The sequence below is a fragment of the Chamaea fasciata genome, unplaced genomic scaffold, assembly GCF_029207755.1.
Source record: "Chamaea fasciata isolate MVZ Bird 193981 ecotype frontalis unplaced genomic scaffold, bChaFas1.0.hap1 SCAF_10, whole genome shotgun sequence".
NCBI classification, from domain to species: domain Eukaryota; kingdom Metazoa; phylum Chordata; class Aves; order Passeriformes; family Sylviidae; genus Chamaea; species Chamaea fasciata.
The window spans coordinates 26,465,775-26,483,863 of NW_027094095.1; the positions used below are offsets into that span (position 1 = coordinate 26,465,775).

Below are 18,089 nucleotides of genomic sequence, written 5' to 3' on the forward strand. Positions count from 1 at the left end.
CAGCCAAAAAGTGTCATAAATGGTTTCACTTTGTACCACAACCTTATTTATCATCATTTTTAATTTCTATTTGTGCAGATGCCGTGCTTAGTATTTAGCAATGAAATAGCTAAATACAACAGCAATGCTAATTAGATCATCCATAACTGTTTGAGATTTTTTTTATAGCCCAGAATTCTCTACTAAATTCAGCTGAGGAACGTCAACCACATCTGCTACAGCCACCACAGAAGGGAAGGTGGTCTTGCTCACAGGGGATAAAGGTGGTTGTGCTCCCAAGGGATGATGCAGACCCTCAGTGTGTCAGTGGCAACACATTTGTCCTGCCTCAAGTGTGACTGTGCAGCACCACAGCTGAGTAACTTGTCAGTGTGCACCTACCTCTGCCCAAGCAAATATCCAATGGCTCACCTACAGCATGAACAAGTGGAGTCACTTGATTAGAAAGGAGGACTCAAGGTCTTGGCCAACGGCGCTGCTTTGGGAACAGAGCGCTGCCGGTAGCAGGCGGAAGGTTGGATGAGGAGTTCCCTGGATGGGATCCGTGTGCCAGGGCACAGTTACACCACCAGGCACTTCATCTTCTGGCTTGTCTCTCCCCCCTTTCCCCTCCTCAAACCTCACCCTGGAACTATTACATCTTTTTGATGCAGAAATATGTTCCATTTTGACAAGCTCACTGCGGTTACTTACAAAGAAGCAGGATTTGTCACTGCTGCGCTGAAATGACTTAAAACAATGAACCGATTAAGAAAAAACCCTGTAGCTTAAATACCAAGAACAAAAAGCAGCAAGAAAACAAACTCTCTCCTTCTTCCTCTATAGTGTGTTGTTCTATGCCACCAAAAAAAAAAAAAATGAAACATCACAGACAACAACTCATTCTACTGAAATAAATCAAAACTCAGGGACCTCATGGGAGAAAAAGAGTTTTACCTCAAACATATACACATAAAACTAACACCCAAAAAATCACCCATACATATAAATAAAATCACAATGCTTCCACCATGTAAAAACTGTAATTAAAACATCACCTACAACTGATCTGAGATTTTTTTTTCCAGTGAACACATATTTGAAAATTGCTCATTCCATTTGACACTAGTGGTAATTACCAGTGGAAGTCTAGAATTTTGGCCAATAGAGCATAAACAAAAATTGGAATAAATTTCAGAAATTTTACTAAATTATTCTAGCATGGCTCTCATCTTACAAACTCTGCAATGCTAAGCTTGCTACAAAATCCGAAATAAAAATTGAGACCATATTATGAATGTATTTTAAGTAAATTATAATTATTTTTTTTATTTTCTAGGATTATTTTCAAGACTTCACTGTATCACTTGACGCTATATGTGCAAAAATAGATAAATTAACATTTTGAATATTTTAAAGATTTACTTACATAAATGCATTTAAAAGAAAAGGAGTTAAAACTCTTACTTTGAACTCTAATGAGCAGAACAGATATAATTTGTGGCAATAAAGTCATTCAGACTCAATAAAAGCGAAAACTTGTCCTTGCTGAACGGTGAAACGAGATTTGCACGGCCTGTTTGCGCCTTGTTTCCCACAATCAAACTGTCACAGCACGAAAACATTCTCCTGCATGGGGAGGTTTTGATACCCATTTCCCCGGTGAAAGTGTGCAAAAGGATCTGAAAGAGTTATTGACAATTCATACAGTATCCCATATTCCATTAGGTAGTACAAGCAGAGAACATATCTTAACTCTGAAGGGAGATGAAGCAACAATGTTTTAAATTACTATTGACTCCACTAAATTTCCTGATAATGTCAGAAGACTGTAGTCTGGCAGGTTCATAAGAGACTCAAGATGATACAGGAATCCAATTATGCCAAGTCTATTTAGTTGTCCTGTTTGCTAAGCCAAAGGTTAACGAGAACTGCACTGAAAAAAACCTCCCGTGGTATTACAAAGTATTTCTTATGCTGCATAACATGCAAATGAAAAAGTATTTCAATCAAGTCTTTCTTTAACTCCTTAATTGCAGTGGGGTACCCCATAAGAAAGCAAATTAAAAACTCATGATGGAAAAAGTGATCTTAAAAATTTGCCACTGAACTCAAGAGATCATCATTAATTACTAAAGTAATTATTACCGAATATTTCTAATTTGGAAAAAAAATGTTCCGATCACAGGAGCATAGATAGTCATTGCTATCATTAAATCTTTATAAATAGTAAACTATGGCCTCTAATTTTAGACAGAAATTAATTGTATTTTTGTTGGCAATGCACTCAAATCTGTTTACACAGCTGAAAAACTCCAGCTCCAAGCCATGAGCTTTGAGGGCTCATCTGCTTCAGAGCAGATGACTCAACATTCACCAGTTTCATTAAAGATGAAAAGGGGAAAAATTCACCTGCAACAATGTCACTTGTAAAAAAAGACTTAAAGCAGATTCATGAGTTTTACATATGTGAGGTATCCTATTCAAAAGAAAAGAAGGGGAAAAAATACATGAAAAACCTAACAGCTGTGGGAAAACAGATTAGAAGTGTTGAGTTTCCAATTCTTTTTTAGGCTAGTGTAAACTAATAAAATGTTAAAATGGATCCACATTTCAAAGCCTGTAATTACCACATGACACCATTCTGTTATTTCAGACCTTACATCTAGTGGCTCAAATATGCCCTCGAATGCATGGACTGAGATTTACCCACCTGTCTCAAACTTAAATACTGTTTCTGCAAACACTACCACATATTTTACAAGTACACTGGAAATTCAGACAGCTTTTGCCTTTTGTTTTTTTTTTTTTTTTTTCAACTGGCATAAATCCTTTACTCAGAGCAAAAAAAGCAGCAGTCATATTCAAACATCAGTTCTCCCTTTACAAGAAGAGAGCAGACACGGACAGTAAAGTAATGCATGGCAGATAATGGCAATACAGAAGAAAGCAAACTCCAACTCCATTTTCACTTTGTAGAACATTCAGGTTCAATAAAATACTTAACTTTTCTACATTTTTCTCAGGTCACAAAAACTACATACAACTTAACTGCATAATTATTTCACCCTTTCAGGCATTTTTTAGTGGATTAGTTGGGGTTTTTTCTCAAGAAAGGCAGACCTCACTAGCTGGCACTGAGAATATATTAGCAGAAGAAAATTACCTGAGCAAAACTGAAAGACATGCTGTAAAACACACTGTAAGGATGACCCTGCAAGAAAGCAAGTCTAATATTTAATGGGATACTGCAGGTAAGTCCCACAATTTCATGAATTTGTGGGCAATTCTGCATCAGTAGATTCTGTCACCAGTGGTGACCCCTCGCTGATTCCAGGAGGAACAACTCCTGCTCTGAAGCCAGGCAGAAGTTTAAGCAGGAACTGGATGAGCTAATGTACTGTGAAAAATACCTCGATGTGCACTCAGAGCATACATAAAAATCAGGGCTTTTTGCCTGAAGTTCCATCACTCAGTAGACTTCAACTTCCAAAAAGCTGTGCAGCTTTGCTTCAGTCTAGAATGTCTCCTTTTTGTCTGAAACATGCACTGAATCTCATACACAGGAACCATTTCCCTGAGCTTCAGTCAGCCAAACCTTGAGCATTTGTATCTTCCACAACAAAACTCTGAATGTGTGTAATGTTAAGGTACTGCATATGAGACAGTAAATGCTACTGAGTGATTCCAATCAAAAATCCAGGTAAAATCAGCCTTTTCTAGGAAGGAATGAGACGAGAAGCAAAGGAACTCACCGAGTCATCTGTGGCAGAAGAAGGCCAACCTTCCCACAACTGGTGACGGACAGGGATACTGGTCAGGTCATACACATTCCTTTTTACCTGGAAAAAAAAATTAAAATAAATCAGAACTTGCTGTAAAAAAGGCAGCCAAACAGCATAGTTCTCATCACAGCCCCAAGCTTTTTATTTTTTCTGGTTATTGTAAAATTGTTCCTTCAACACTCTTCGATTCAGATGTGGTCAGCAGGGTTACACAGCCAAAAGCAACTGAAGAAACTGTGCTGAAGAAAAAAAAAATTAAGGTCTAAAAACTACCATTCAAAATGATTTATTATTACTTCAGCATTTTAAATGGGAAAAAAAATTCCTAACACAAAATTTCCAAGTAAAACATATTACAAAGTAAGGAAAGAAGTTAAAGGAAGCAGAAGATAGTAAGAAAAATTCTGCTGCATGTTTTGCTAGTTAATTTTCACCTGAAAATATTGGGTGAAAATCTTATCAAATAAGAAATACAATGAGTTTTGCATAAGTTTCTAAAATGGGACCCAAAAATATAACATCATGTATAAAACCTGAAAATATTAATTAATAAGCACATTTTCAATTCAGACAACACATTTCAAATCTTTATTAACAAAATGCTAAGTAACAAATTTTTACATCAACTCTTTTCTCATGCTAATAAAGTAGAAGTTACCAGTGTTAATCATCTCACATGATGGTTAACACAAGGAGGGGAGGGAGGGAAAAAAGAAGGAAGAGTTGAAAATATTGAATAAAGGAAGAATATTACAAAATAAAAGAGTTATAAAACTCTTTCCATGAAAACATTACCACAGATGGAAAAGGAGGCAAGTTTTATCAGAGATTTTGTGATAAACAATTATTTAAATCACAGAAAGATGTATTTTGGTACTTAGGATAGAGAGCGGTATCTTAAATTCTGAATGTCTTACATCCGAACATAAAGGCTGCACAAACAATGTAAATATTGCCCAGCAGGACCCTAACTGTGAACAACAAAATGTTCCAGTGAGCCACGGTGGCTTTTTGTAGGAATCACAGAATGGTCTGGGTTGGAAGGAACCTTAAAAATCCTCTCATTCCAACCCCCTGCCCTGAGCAGAGACACCTTCCACTACACCAGGTTGCTCAGAGTCCCATCCAACCTGGGTTTCTTTTTTTTTTTTTTTTTTTGCCTTTCATAAAACTGCTCCATGGGAATACAAGACACTCCCACATCTTCAAAGGCCTAGACAGATCCCAACAACCTATACTGCATCCAGAAAAACATTCTCAAAGAGACAAAAATAAGGTTTGATACTTTTAAATAATATTTTTTATGACCATTCTCTAGGCAAAATATCTGAGCAAGTCACAAGTTCTGCACCCTGGTCTCGGCTCTGAGAGGCCTGCACAGTACAACACTAACAAACACAAGAACCCATTAAACCAAAAGATATTAAGGCAGATGGATAATATTTGACATCAAGCAAATGACAAGGCTACTCCAAAAACTGTCCTTTGATGCCTTCTTTAGATTTTCACTTGTTTACTTGTCAACAGGAAACAAACAGCAATTAATTGTGGTCTAACTACTGCTATGAGAATTACTAAAAGTTCCATGAACTGAAAAAAATCAAATTTATTATATTATAGCTGTCAGCAGGAAAAGATCTTTGAGCTAACACCTTGCCTGCAGTCTAGTGCACTCACCCTGAGTTAACAACTTTTTCTGAACAGAAAAATAGTTTGCAATAATCAGAAAGAAAGCTGAAATTTGCCAAAATGATAAATGCTAACAGAATCCATTTAGACAAAGGTTTCACATTTGAGGAATGAATAAAAGACGATTCTAAACTACCATTCTTAGGAAGATAATACAGTAAGAGAGGCATTTTATATCATCTGATCCTACCTATTAACCAGTACTTGACAGATCTTCAGCACTGACGCACAGCTGAGGTTTGACTCCATGGTAAAGTAATATAAACATATGGAAAGTACATATGCTCCCTCTAAAATAAATGTGCCATTTATTTTTAGTACAGGTTGTATATGAAACATCTGGCAATAGATTTTAATCTAAAAATATTTTTGCATAATGAAATAGCACCAAAACCCTTTCCCTGGATCGTCTTTAGAGACAAATGCTCCATGGTTCCTTTCTTTTAAATTCAGCACAACAATAAATGGATGAAGAATACATGTGCAGGCATTAAGCAGTCAAACAATTGTTCTAATCATTGTAAAGATCCTAAGGAGGGTGAGGGACAAGGCAGGGATTTCCACACAGAGTTTTCCTCACAAATGTTGATTTGAGCCACATTCTTCAAAAGATCCTTAATGGCACAGTTATGAGGTTGTCAACAAATACCCACAACTAGAAAATTCAGGGCATATTGAGATCTAACACAAAGTACAGTGCTCTTACTCTATTTTCAGATCTTCCCTTCAATTATTGTTGCTCTTTCACATTATTTTTAGTACTGGCAGTTATTTCATGCTAATAAAGTGTCCCTTAGGAAAAACTGTGAAGCACTGTCTCACATTTCTGGACAGATTTAATACCTAGGCTATGCAGGTAATAATTTCAATACTATCAGCTTAAAGCTTTCTGAATACAAATATTCTGCACAGGTGAGTGGAAAAGAAGAACTTCAACTTATTCTCCAAGAGTAAGATACAATATTTCCAACTCTCGAGTCTGTATCTCACTAAAAAATCAAAGTTAGACCATGTAGTTTTTTTACCTGGACATTTCAGTATCGTAACAAGCTGACCTTGGATTTTCAGCTCAGCTTTGCATTCACTGTATGTCTTAGAATCATTAAGATATCTCTCAATTTTTCCCTAAAACTGGCAAATTACATGTACACATGATAGCTTTCATGTTAATATTGGTTTTGTTCAGGAATTCTTGCAGGGAGATTGACCTGGTAACTATGCTTCAATTACCAAAAAATACAACTATATTCTAACTAAAAAAATTGAAACAAGAAGAATGAGTCTTTAAGACACAGAATACCGAAGCATCTATTAGCAATTCAAGTGGACTTCATTTTAGTGCTTCCTCATATTGTCCTTGGTGGCTTTGTAAAGAAATGTTGCTTCATACTGACCCCACAACAACCCAAAATGTAACAATCCTGATCTGTGTGTGATCACGAGAACACAGTTCTTGCTGGTTTAGTTTTCTTGCATTAAAAACCAGGATAAACTGTCCCTGTGAAATATTTATTTTCCAGCTACACATCAGAAATAATATTATTTTCACTATATAAAACTCCAAAGTGCGCTATTTTTAAATAACAAGTGAAACTTATTTACAGAAACATGGGATCAATAGGACTACATAACATTGTTTTCAAAAAGCCTTCAGAAGTAAAAATAAATAACTCGGAAGTCACATTCCTCAAATTCCCTTTTAATTCCAAAGCACAACAGAAAGGCATTATGAAAAAAACAGTATTTCCCTTCTTTCATTAACTCATCTGTAACTGCACTGAATTCAATAACATTCCTCTGCTATTCTAAGCTTGAAAGGCATGCTCGGGGTAAAGTGTTATGTTGGTATAAAGCACAATGCCAGACTGATGTGCTGGACAAAAGTGATCAAAGTTGAAGTAATTTTAGCCAAGGCACAAGTATTCTGCTGCATTATTCTACCAGAATGACATCTGTTGAGCAACTCGTCGCAGAATAAACCAGTTGTTATAGGCAGGCCTGGCTTGGGTAGGGGACCATGTAAGACTGATTAGAGTAATGTTTGATTAAACAAACTGCTTGAGCTAAGATCATAACTGGATTTGGAATTCATGCCAAAGTAGTCCTCTTTCAAACAACAAGCCACAATCAATTACTGAAGATAAAATAAGCTTGCTTTTAAATAATGATTTGATTTTTGGTTTCTTTGATAATTAGAACACTATTACGGAAGCAGTCTGTAAAATGTTTGAGAAATTAGAATATTTACCAATTAAATATAGAAAACTCCTCTTCCTCACTAACTGACTTAATTTCAGTTTGAAGTGAAAAACTCCATGAGGAAGAAAAAGTTCTAAAGATTCATATAAAGCAGAACTGTGAACTGCTACTTCACAGGGCCAATAAAAATCTACAGCCACACTCTTCACACAAATGAAAAACATTAACACATTAAATGGGCAAAGTCTGCATTAAGGATTTTACTTATAAATTCACTTGGCATTGAGAGGTGGACTGAAATCTTAATTGTGTAAAGCAATCTCTAAATTGCAGTGCCATCCACTGAGCTACATTTATTGGCAAACTTTTTGGTCTCGTACTTTTGATCAGTTTGAAATACGAATTGGTGGCATTGTCTTTGTGCAGCCCAGAATGTCTTTATGTTCAGATGCCATGGTGACTGGCACATTACTATGGCAGCCACCCCTCAGATTATCATCTCCAGAATATAAGAGATCATTTAAAAACAAATTAAAGGCACATCTATTTGGTTTCACTACTCAGCTGTAAACAGTATCAATACAATCATTTAAATAAGAAAAAAGTAGCCCATATATTTCAGATGCAGCCTTACTTGGAAAATTATGTATAATTCCTGCGTAATGCACTGCCTTGCAATTATACATTGATGCTGGAAAACCATGTGAAGTTTTACCTTCAACTCATTTACACTGGTTTTAGAAAGGAGTTAAAATATTAAACTTCTAATATTTTAAGAAAACCCATATGTCAAAGTAGCCAACACACTCAGGAAACAACCCAGATAGATGTAGAGTGTTACCTTCCTATCTTCCACTGCTTTCTTTAAACAGATGAACACATTGCTTTGAAAGTAAGGTTAAACACAAAAGATACACTTTGTTTGCAGATATGAAGCTAATCCAACATTCAAAGTCCCACCACATTCATATTAGTAAGGATAAAGTGACGCAAAATGTACCACAGGGCAAAAAGTCTGTACCAGGTACTGTGTTGACAATGACCTTCTGGTGATTGCACTTAGCAAGAATAAGTAGCCATTTGCTCATCTCTGAATTAGAAAAATCTGAAACCTACTCTCAAAAAACAAAGATCTAACACTTGCTAAATGATTAAAAAAATTAAATTTATGCTGAATCATCGAGGAACTGTCATGCCTGAATCTGTATCTTTGAATCACAACAAATCACAACAAAGTTTAACAGTAGTTTCCCTCAGGCAGTTTTCCGCTTATGCAGGTACAAAGTTAAGTGAAATAATGTACATAATGAACTTTTGTTAGTCTTATTATTAAATATAATTTATGCAAAGCTGTAAATTGGCTGAGATGCTAAAGACTGTTCCAGGCACATAGGCAGCATGAAAGACAGTGCAAAAATGAGTGCATGAAAGGCAGACAAAAGGAGCAATAAAGTCAGAGGACTGTGAGGAATGTGGAATGTGAGTTGGGGGACGCAGGGAAATGAGATCAGATGCACACAGTCCAAGGTTGCACTGATGGTACAGCTGAAATCTTGACTTTGACATTGGAACAGAAGAAGTCAAGGCAAGTAACCAAAATTTTTAGGGGATAGCAATGATAGGGATGGGGCAGTGCCAGGAAGAACTCCAAAGTAAGCCGGAGCATTTTGGTGAAGAAAAATGGAAAGAAAGGAGGCAAACCCAGCTAAAGTGATAGGCTTAAAGATTACAGATGAAAGTCTTTAACATCTCTGCCAGGCAAAATTCCAACAGATAGCAAAGAGCACTGGGAATCTGGCAGGAATAGATGGGAAGCAGGGGCAGAATCAACCAAGTTTCTAAGCATGAAGAAGTATCAAAGGTGATATTATGATGAATACGAAAAGAAAATGATGTATCAACATCACTGAGCAAAAAGACTGGTTAGATAAAAGGGTGATTTCAGTTAATTGTGGACTAATGAGAATTATTAAAAAAATAGAGATGCAAAACTAGAGAGAAGAAATTTCTGAATCAGCACTTCTGCCACAACCCATTGCAATAGATCCGGTCCACAGTAACAGAAAAACACAAGACACAAACTGAAGAAGTTAGGAGGGAAAATGACAAACCAAAACAAGTAATCCATATTTAAAATGTTCTCAGAGCAGAAAAAAGGGATTTTGCATTTTATGAGGAAAAGGATATCACAAGCCAAAGGAGAAACTGAATTTTTTAACTTTAAAAGTAATTTTTAGCCAGCTAGCCACAGGCAGGATATATTCACATACAGTAATGTAGTGCACTGTGTGAGCCACCACTGACACCCAAACCAGAACTCTCAGGTTACTTTACCCACAACTCACTTAAGGGAAAGGTTCTAAGTCTGCTCCACTCACAATTTTGCCTGTGTTCTTATATTTCCAATACATAATACAATAAACTATACTAAAACATAAAAAACCAAAGGCTATTTAAATCATCAAATTTGAATTTTAGTGTTCAGTTTTACTTTAGAAATAATAGTGCAATTCTAAAGACATCAAATGATAACCTGCCTCTCCTTCTAGCAGCAGACTGAAGTTTAAATTACAGAATGCTACCAATTAATGAATTAAGATGTCAGGATTGGGCTATTTTTAAATAACAGCATCTGCTTCTCGTAAATTTTATACCACTGAAACTCTCTAAGGAAGACTCACTATGCTATTTACATTCACACACATTCAGTTCAGTCCAATGAAATCTAAAGGAAAATATACACTTCCAATGTAAATATGTAAAATCTATACTGAATGCAAAAGAAAACCTTACCTGCCCAAGCCTATCAGGCAAAAGTCAGTCATGATTCAGCACTTCTATAAAATGAACAGGACCTTCACTGTGTGTTTTACTAAAATACATTTTCCAATTAATTTTTTATTTCATATCTCTTCCCTTAAATGACTATTTTTGCTTTCAATATCTGAAAATATTCTGATCTGCATTGATTAAGTTTTCCTACTTGGTAGGTTAAGTTCCTGGACGCTGCTATATGGCCTGCACTGTGCAAAGGTTCAGCTCACATTATTATTATTATTCATTGCTTGTAGTGCCTAGGAGACCTAATTGTGATAATCCCCTCTGAACTTTAAACTGCACGACCCTTTGATTTTTTTAATAGAAGGTTAAAAGAAGAAACAAATTCCTATAGAAGGAGAAGGGAAAACACATTCTTAAGAAATTGGGGCAAGAGACATGAGTATTTGAAAAAAAAATCATTTTAGCAGCACACAAGCATGAGGTTGAAATGGGGTATGAAAGAATTAAGTGTGTGAGCTAGCTGTGACATTAGAGATTGAAAGGAAGATGTGATTAGGGTTAAAAGAGATCAAACAACAAAGACGTACTGCCAAAACAATTTTACAAATTTATTTGAAAACGCCTTAAACACTTCTACTAACAAAATAAAACTGCTGATAATACCTGAAGTTTGCTTGTTTGCTTGTTTGATTGTTTGACATGCACTGACACAGAAAAGATACATTTTGAAGTCCTAGCTTGTTTTTCCATTCAGTAGGAATGGTCATTTGAGAAAATACCACTTATTAGCTACCTAAATGACCCAGCATTGCTCCATGGAAACTTTTAACTGCACATTCCGAAAGATAACAGGCAACTGCTCTCCTCAGGCATCCATTACCAGATCACTATCAACAGGCAACTACGCTTTTGGCAAAACATTCAGTTGCAACATGAAGGGTAAATACAGTTTCCAATATTTTCACCCCAAGGTCCCAATTCCAGTTGATTTTTTGTCCTGAAACGTTGGGAGATTGCCAAATACCTTGATACTTACTGATCATAGAGTTAAGTATGTGCCAAGAGCATTAACTTTGATCCAAGCTATTCAAAATTGGTATGAAAACACAATTTCAATTATTAAATTCACATTCTGTCCATCCTAACATCTCTCAGACCTACCAGAAGACACTGACATTACTGAGTAATGGTAAAATATGGACTAAAGCTGGGGAGTAAGAAAAAATCTCCATGCCTGTTACATGGACTTGGCCCCACCTTGTCCACATCACTTGTGCATATATTCAGTTATGGCACAGTGACTCTCATGGATATAGTCAGGCTCCCACTCATAAGGACATTAAAGATTATTTGTAGGGTCTGAATCATCACTGGAAATAAAAGAGAGAGTCGATGTGACTCTTGCAGTGGAAAGAAGATTTGTTTCACTTTCACAGCTGTCATGTTCAGAACAAAAGAAAAATTAAGACAAATTTAGTCAAATACCCTCATCTTCATTTAAAAAGTAACTGGTCTGCAACAACCCAAACATAATAAATACACAATCTGGTCTTTGGTCACTTCCCTACTTGGGAATATTCAGGGGTTTCAAAAATAATCACTCAAACCAATGAATGGCAAAACCAATGGTCATTTTAGGAACTGGCAAAGAGAAGAATGGAAGTTAAAGATCCAATTCCTACTGCATTTGATCATAGTAAAGAGCACCATTTAAATCCATATAGGGGGAAAGGGGGAAAAAACCAAAACCCAACCAAAAAACTCCCCCTTAAGTTTCTTTTCACTTTGGTTCAATGAAAGAAGGAACCTTACTACCTCCCCTAAATCTCAGATTATGACTCCAAGAAATCGGCTCCTGAACACGTATCACTGATCAACAGTATCTTCCTCCACTCCTACCCAACTATGTTTCAAAAGAGAAACTGATGCAGTTTCAGTCTTAAAAAATGAATAAACCACATCTGCTTCAGAGCAATCGTTATTTTAAATTATAAGCCCACCAATTTTGGTGTAAGAAAGAGAACATCACAAAACCAGTACTTTCTCATCTGTTTTTACTTGTTGTCTAGACAACAGATAAAATAAACTTCTGGGATTTTCTTGCTCCTAGAGACAACATAAAATCTATTCCAGATTTTTGTAAATGGTCAATATTTATAAAGTATTTATAAATTTACACATTATATGAAAAATAGTTCAATCTATTAACTTTGTGAAACAAAGTACCACAGTCATGCAGAGAGTTGGGAAGTAATTTCGCATAAAGAAATTCTCCAGTACCTCTAACTTCAGTGTTTTACTTCTCTCTTCCCGTCATTTTTACACTTAAAGGTCACAGCAAACCTGCTGCTAAGTCAGGAGAAATGGGCAACCTTGCTCTGCAGCACTTTTATTCCTAGGGCCAGCACATGAAGTACATCTAAAACGGAAAAGGAGCCACAGACATAAAAGGTCTTGTGCTTTACAATTATTTCCCAAAGCAAAAATTAAGTGTAATGTGCATTTTCTCTGAAGACTCTGGTATTGTCACCATAAAAAGAGAAGATGAGTCATCCAGAAACCCATCAGTAACTCAAGGGCTGACTGGCTTGGTTCACTTCAGTTGTTGGTTTCAGGTATTTGGCAGACTTGGACATGAAAGCTCTGTAGGAAGCCAGCTCTAAAGTAAACTGTGACATCTTCCCTCAGTCACTCTAACTATGAATTTAATATCTATTTTGATGTGGTTGTATTTGAATAGATATTCTATTCATGTCATTCTGAATTCAAGTTAAACTATAAAACAATGTTCATTGAGCTGTCAGTCAAATTTCTACTAACGACAACATTTCTGGGTACTTCCTCCATTTCATCATTGTCTCTACCAAATCTAAACTTCTTTAGGGGTTTTTATATTGACAATATTCAGAAGTAATTTGAAATTTATTTCTGCTTTAACAATGGAAAATAATTGCAGACAAACCTTTACAATGGGTTTTAAGAATATCACCATACACATATCAATTACAAATACAGTTACTAATATTGCTACATTTGAGGTATATGTATGTAAGGTTCCCAATTATACTATTAACAATCATCTCTCCTATATAATATACATTTTTAGAAAGAGAATTCAGTCTATTTAACAATTCACTAACAAAGCTATTCCTTAGCTCATCCCTGCCATAACCTGCTCTATTCAGAAACATATGGGAAAAGACATTAAATAACCAGTGAAAACCATGGACTTCTGGTATTAGTGCTACACATTGCATACCCCTATTCATTATTCCACCTCCCTTGTTTAATCTATCATTAAGACTCAGTGACCCTACACTAAATTTAAAGCAGATCCTTCCTTCCTCCCATGCCTAAATTCACATACTTTTCTAGCTGGGGATGCCCTCAAGTATTAGCCACTCTACAGGGATTCTCTAATCTCAGCTCTGAACTATGTTGTGCTATAGAAGCAAGAAATTGCTGGTTTACATCTTTAACTATGGAATCTTCCACCCAAAAAATCCCCTCCTTTACTTAATAAGATAGAGGAAAATCTTTCATGTAGAACATATTTAACGTGTTTTAAAATTATATATTTTCCCCTATATGACGTAGAATAAAAGTTATAAAGTATATTGTTTTAAAGCACTGCTTCCCTGAACTTGTGTCCCAAACATAATTTCATTTGAAACAATTTTAAAGCTTTCAGAAATTTATTGTTACATCATAGAAAAGCTAGATCTTTATTTGTATTCTAAGTCAATAAGAAACAGGTTTCTAATAAAAAAAAATTAAAAAAATAAAGCAAGAAGATGACCAAATATCAGGTATTAGACTTGCTTTAGTTTTTTAACATAGGAACTAAACACATACAAAAATATTAAGACCTCTACCTCTCTCTTTTAACTGACAGTTTTCAGTGTAACAGCAATGGCACTACAGGTAAAAACACATCATGAGTTTTCTGAATGAGGGACAAGAATCTCTACTGTTGCCATCTATAATATTTGCCAACTATAGCCCTGCCTTCCTCTTCCACAATAAGGTGAACATTGATCTGCACCATGATTTTAAAAAGTTAAAGACACTAAAACTGTGAGTGAAGCAGAGATGAAATTTCATTGAGTTAACAAAGTGAGTCAGGGAAAGGTATAATCCAAATGTAGATTTTTTTATGTCTACCAAAAGAAGCCATACAAAACTGTTTTGGTTTCATGAGTAACACTTCTTTTAGTGTATTTTAAAATGTTTAACCATATTTCCTCAAAAAATAGAATAAAGTTGAAAAAAGCAGCTGCAACCTGGCCAAAAAGCCCACTTTGCATTCTCTCTGGCTCTTCTTCCTTTAATTTAAGTCTTTTCCCCACACAAGTCAGTACTTGAACAAGTATATATGAGTCATAAGTACTGGTAGAATAGAAAAAGTTGATGGGAAAAGCAAATTGGCAAGGTTCAAATTGTCAGGTTATCAGATAACAGAAAAATATTAGGAACAGTTAAAATAAACACACTAAGCCAAGAGCAACACCAGAAAACCTGAAGTCTAAGTTCTACACAGGTGTAGACATGGGAAGATGAAGGGAAAGTGTTACTGGAGAAGGAAAATAAACAGTAACTGTGAACTCTATAGATCAATTTGAAGACGAAAATTATCTGGAAGCCTCTCAAGTGAAGAACTTTTCTTTACAAACAGGAAGCCTTTTATGAAAAGAAGAAGTGCTGCTAAGGCCCCAGTTCTGCGACCTCTAGTTCAGGCATTTTTCCTGAACTGGACTGGCTTCCAGACCTGGACAGCCTAAATTAAAAATATAAGTAGTCTACAATATTGAAGTCTACAATATTGAAATGACTTTTTCCTTTAGAATTCCAAAATATTAAAACTACATTACCTTGTTCCTCTAAGAGGAGTGCACAGCTGAGTGTCTCTCAATGCACTGAGTTTATTTGCTGTATCTTCAGCAGCAGCCACCTTCACGAATAGTCTGGTCTGAGTGACCCAGAAACACCCAAAGCTGTTTCACGATGGTGGAGTCAGTATTTCTTGAATATACAACTAAATGCAATTTCATTCTTGTTTGACCAAAACACTACAGGATTGCTTCTTCTGCAGACTGCAGTCTTTACAAAGCTCACCATTCATTTGCTGCAGACCAGCAACAGAAAACTTTAAGATCACTTCAGAAAATGAGCTAATATAAAGCTATTCTGTCCATTTTCACTATTCTATTGTGCAATCTTGTCATCTCACTGAAATGAAAAGACTTGAATAAAGGTTAACTTAATTAATTAAACATACATATTATTTTCTCCACACTTTTCAGTCTTAGCTTGACACGCAATTCTGTATCTATTAAATAAGCAGTGAACACTATTCCACTTAATGAAAAAAAAATACTTAAATTACAGATTAGTGAATCTCAGCAACTCATTTTCCCCAGAACATCTTCAATATTGCACAGAATTAACAGTCTCCATCACAATTCCTTTATATAAATAAAACTAGAAACTATGTATTACAAAGCAAGATTCACAGATAACAAATACTAAGATCTAAAAAGATCTATTCAGCTCAAATTAACACATTTCTATAAATCAAAGCAAAATTCATCCTCACATTCATTCCTGTTACAGAATTGTCACCTCAATAGCCAATAAAAAGAAAGAACTAATGAGATATTTCAGTATCTCCCGAAGAAATATTTTCAGCTCTGTTTTTCTTTTAAGTGCTTGAAAGGCAAAGAGTAATGAATTGCTCCCACACCGTCTTTTTACTATTCTGTTATAGCAACAAGAGAGTTACACCGAGTCTTTATTTTTCACATGGTCCAAGATATTCTTTTGTCTCACTGCAACAATGACAAAGGAAGCAGACCAGGGAGGACAGTTATTTATCAGCACCAGGGAGGTGCTGCTTGAAGCAGCAAATGTCTTTGTTTCTACTAATGGCTAACAGGGTGAGACGACAGATTCATTGGGTAACTAAGTGATATCTGAGAGCTCTGCACTAAATATCCAGACAACAATCCAATATACCTCGGACACAAGTTTCCGCAACAGACAAGGATCTAGATTTCTACCAAAAGCCGGGTCATTCAGCTGTATCTTGTGGGGTTTCCAGGACTACTTCTCCCTATTAGGATGAACGTCCCCTACTAGAGACAAGCAAGGATCCTCTAGCCCTGAAAGCATCCACATTGAGAAATGGGACCATGGATTTGAGATGGGGAAGACAAATCTGTTTAAGTCCAGCAACAGCAAGCTGGAATCTTGAAGAAAGGACTGAGATTTCCGTCACCTGCACAGAGAGTATGACCTGCACCTACAGTGTTTCAAACAGGACAGTGAAATCATAATCACTTCTTTCATGATCTAAGTGAGAATACTCAGAAGAAAATTAATTAGAGGCACGTCCAACAGATCAATGTATGTAACAGGCAGGCTAAAGAGACTTAAGGACTAGAATAGATTTATTAGCACTTTTGTTTGTTGCATGTGGAACTAGATCAGCCTTGAGTAACCACAACCTCGACAGTTTTCAAGATATTGTCCCAGGTTGCTCCTTAGGAATTTTCCAAATCAATGGGACACACAACCGTTGACTACTCACACAGATGCATAAGAAGGGAATGGGCCTTTCCTGACAGGACAAATGCTTTATAAGAGAATCCAGGTGTCTGATCACTTACTAAAGGGTGATCACCACCAACTATGGTATGTGAGGCTTAAGCACACATACTATCAGTAGCAGCTGAAAAACATTTCATAAAGAGCTTGTGATCCTGCCAGTGAGCTGTTACCCACCATCCATCAAAAAAGAGTCAGAAAGCTATATATGTCTCCAGTCACACGGAAGGCATGACTCATGACAATAAATTTGGTGAATTTATGTTGCAGGCTTGTGTTTTTAAGTAACACGTGCAAGAACAGCAGCACTGACTCAATAAGAACCAAAAAAGTTGAGTTACAGTGTACACAGACAGGAATCTGGTACAGAATGACCTCCTCCAGCAGCAAAAACAGCTGAGTAGCATTAAAACTCTCCATATGAATGCAAAAATAAAGGCTTTTGGACACTCTGTTTTAAAGATAAGTATCATCATCTTGTACTGATTTTGGATATTTCAAATAGTTTCTGTAAAATCCTCTACCCTTGAAATAAGAGGCCATTACTAAAGCCCAACGGATTACAAGTCCCAGAAAAGGTTTGCCTGCAGATGTCTCATGAAAACGAATTCCTGAAAAGCAGCAGGAAAACACATGGCAGGGATGGCAGAAAGCCAACAAAAAGCTAAGAGCTGCTGGTCACGGTGTCACAATGACAGGCATTTAAAACAGTAATTCCAGACCAGGAGAAATGGGTGTAATCTGTCACCAAAGCTATGGAGAAAATGGAGAGATGAGACCGGAAGGGAAATAAGTCACTCCTTTCCAAAATTTTCAAAACTGTTTGAAAGTATGGACTGAGACATCAGCTATTAAATGGAAGTTCAACTATGGTGGCTTTGGCAGTGATGATAACTCAAGGACTCTATCATGTCTGCAAGGAAGCTGTGGAAGCAGGAAGTCATTCAAAGACATCTGGAGTTGGTTCTGCCACACATCTCTGACCTTGCTGTAGACTCCGAAAGCATGGAATCAATCTATGCCTGAAGAAAAAAAACCAGTTAACTCACT

General features: G+C 36.2%; 1 protein-coding gene across 2 annotated transcripts in view; it reads right to left on the reverse strand.

The window, feature by feature from the left end:
• The window catches only part of FAF1 (Fas associated factor 1), a 151,291-nt gene that overhangs the window by 70,285 nt on the left and 62,917 nt on the right, over positions 1–18,089 (reverse strand). For both annotated transcript variants that reach the window (XM_066192794.1, XM_066192795.1), the window contains exon 8: positions 3,735–3,821. In XM_066192794.1, the coding sequence (XP_066048891.1) occupies positions 3,735–3,821 (87 nt within the window). The remainder of the gene's footprint in view (positions 1–3,734; positions 3,822–18,089) is intronic.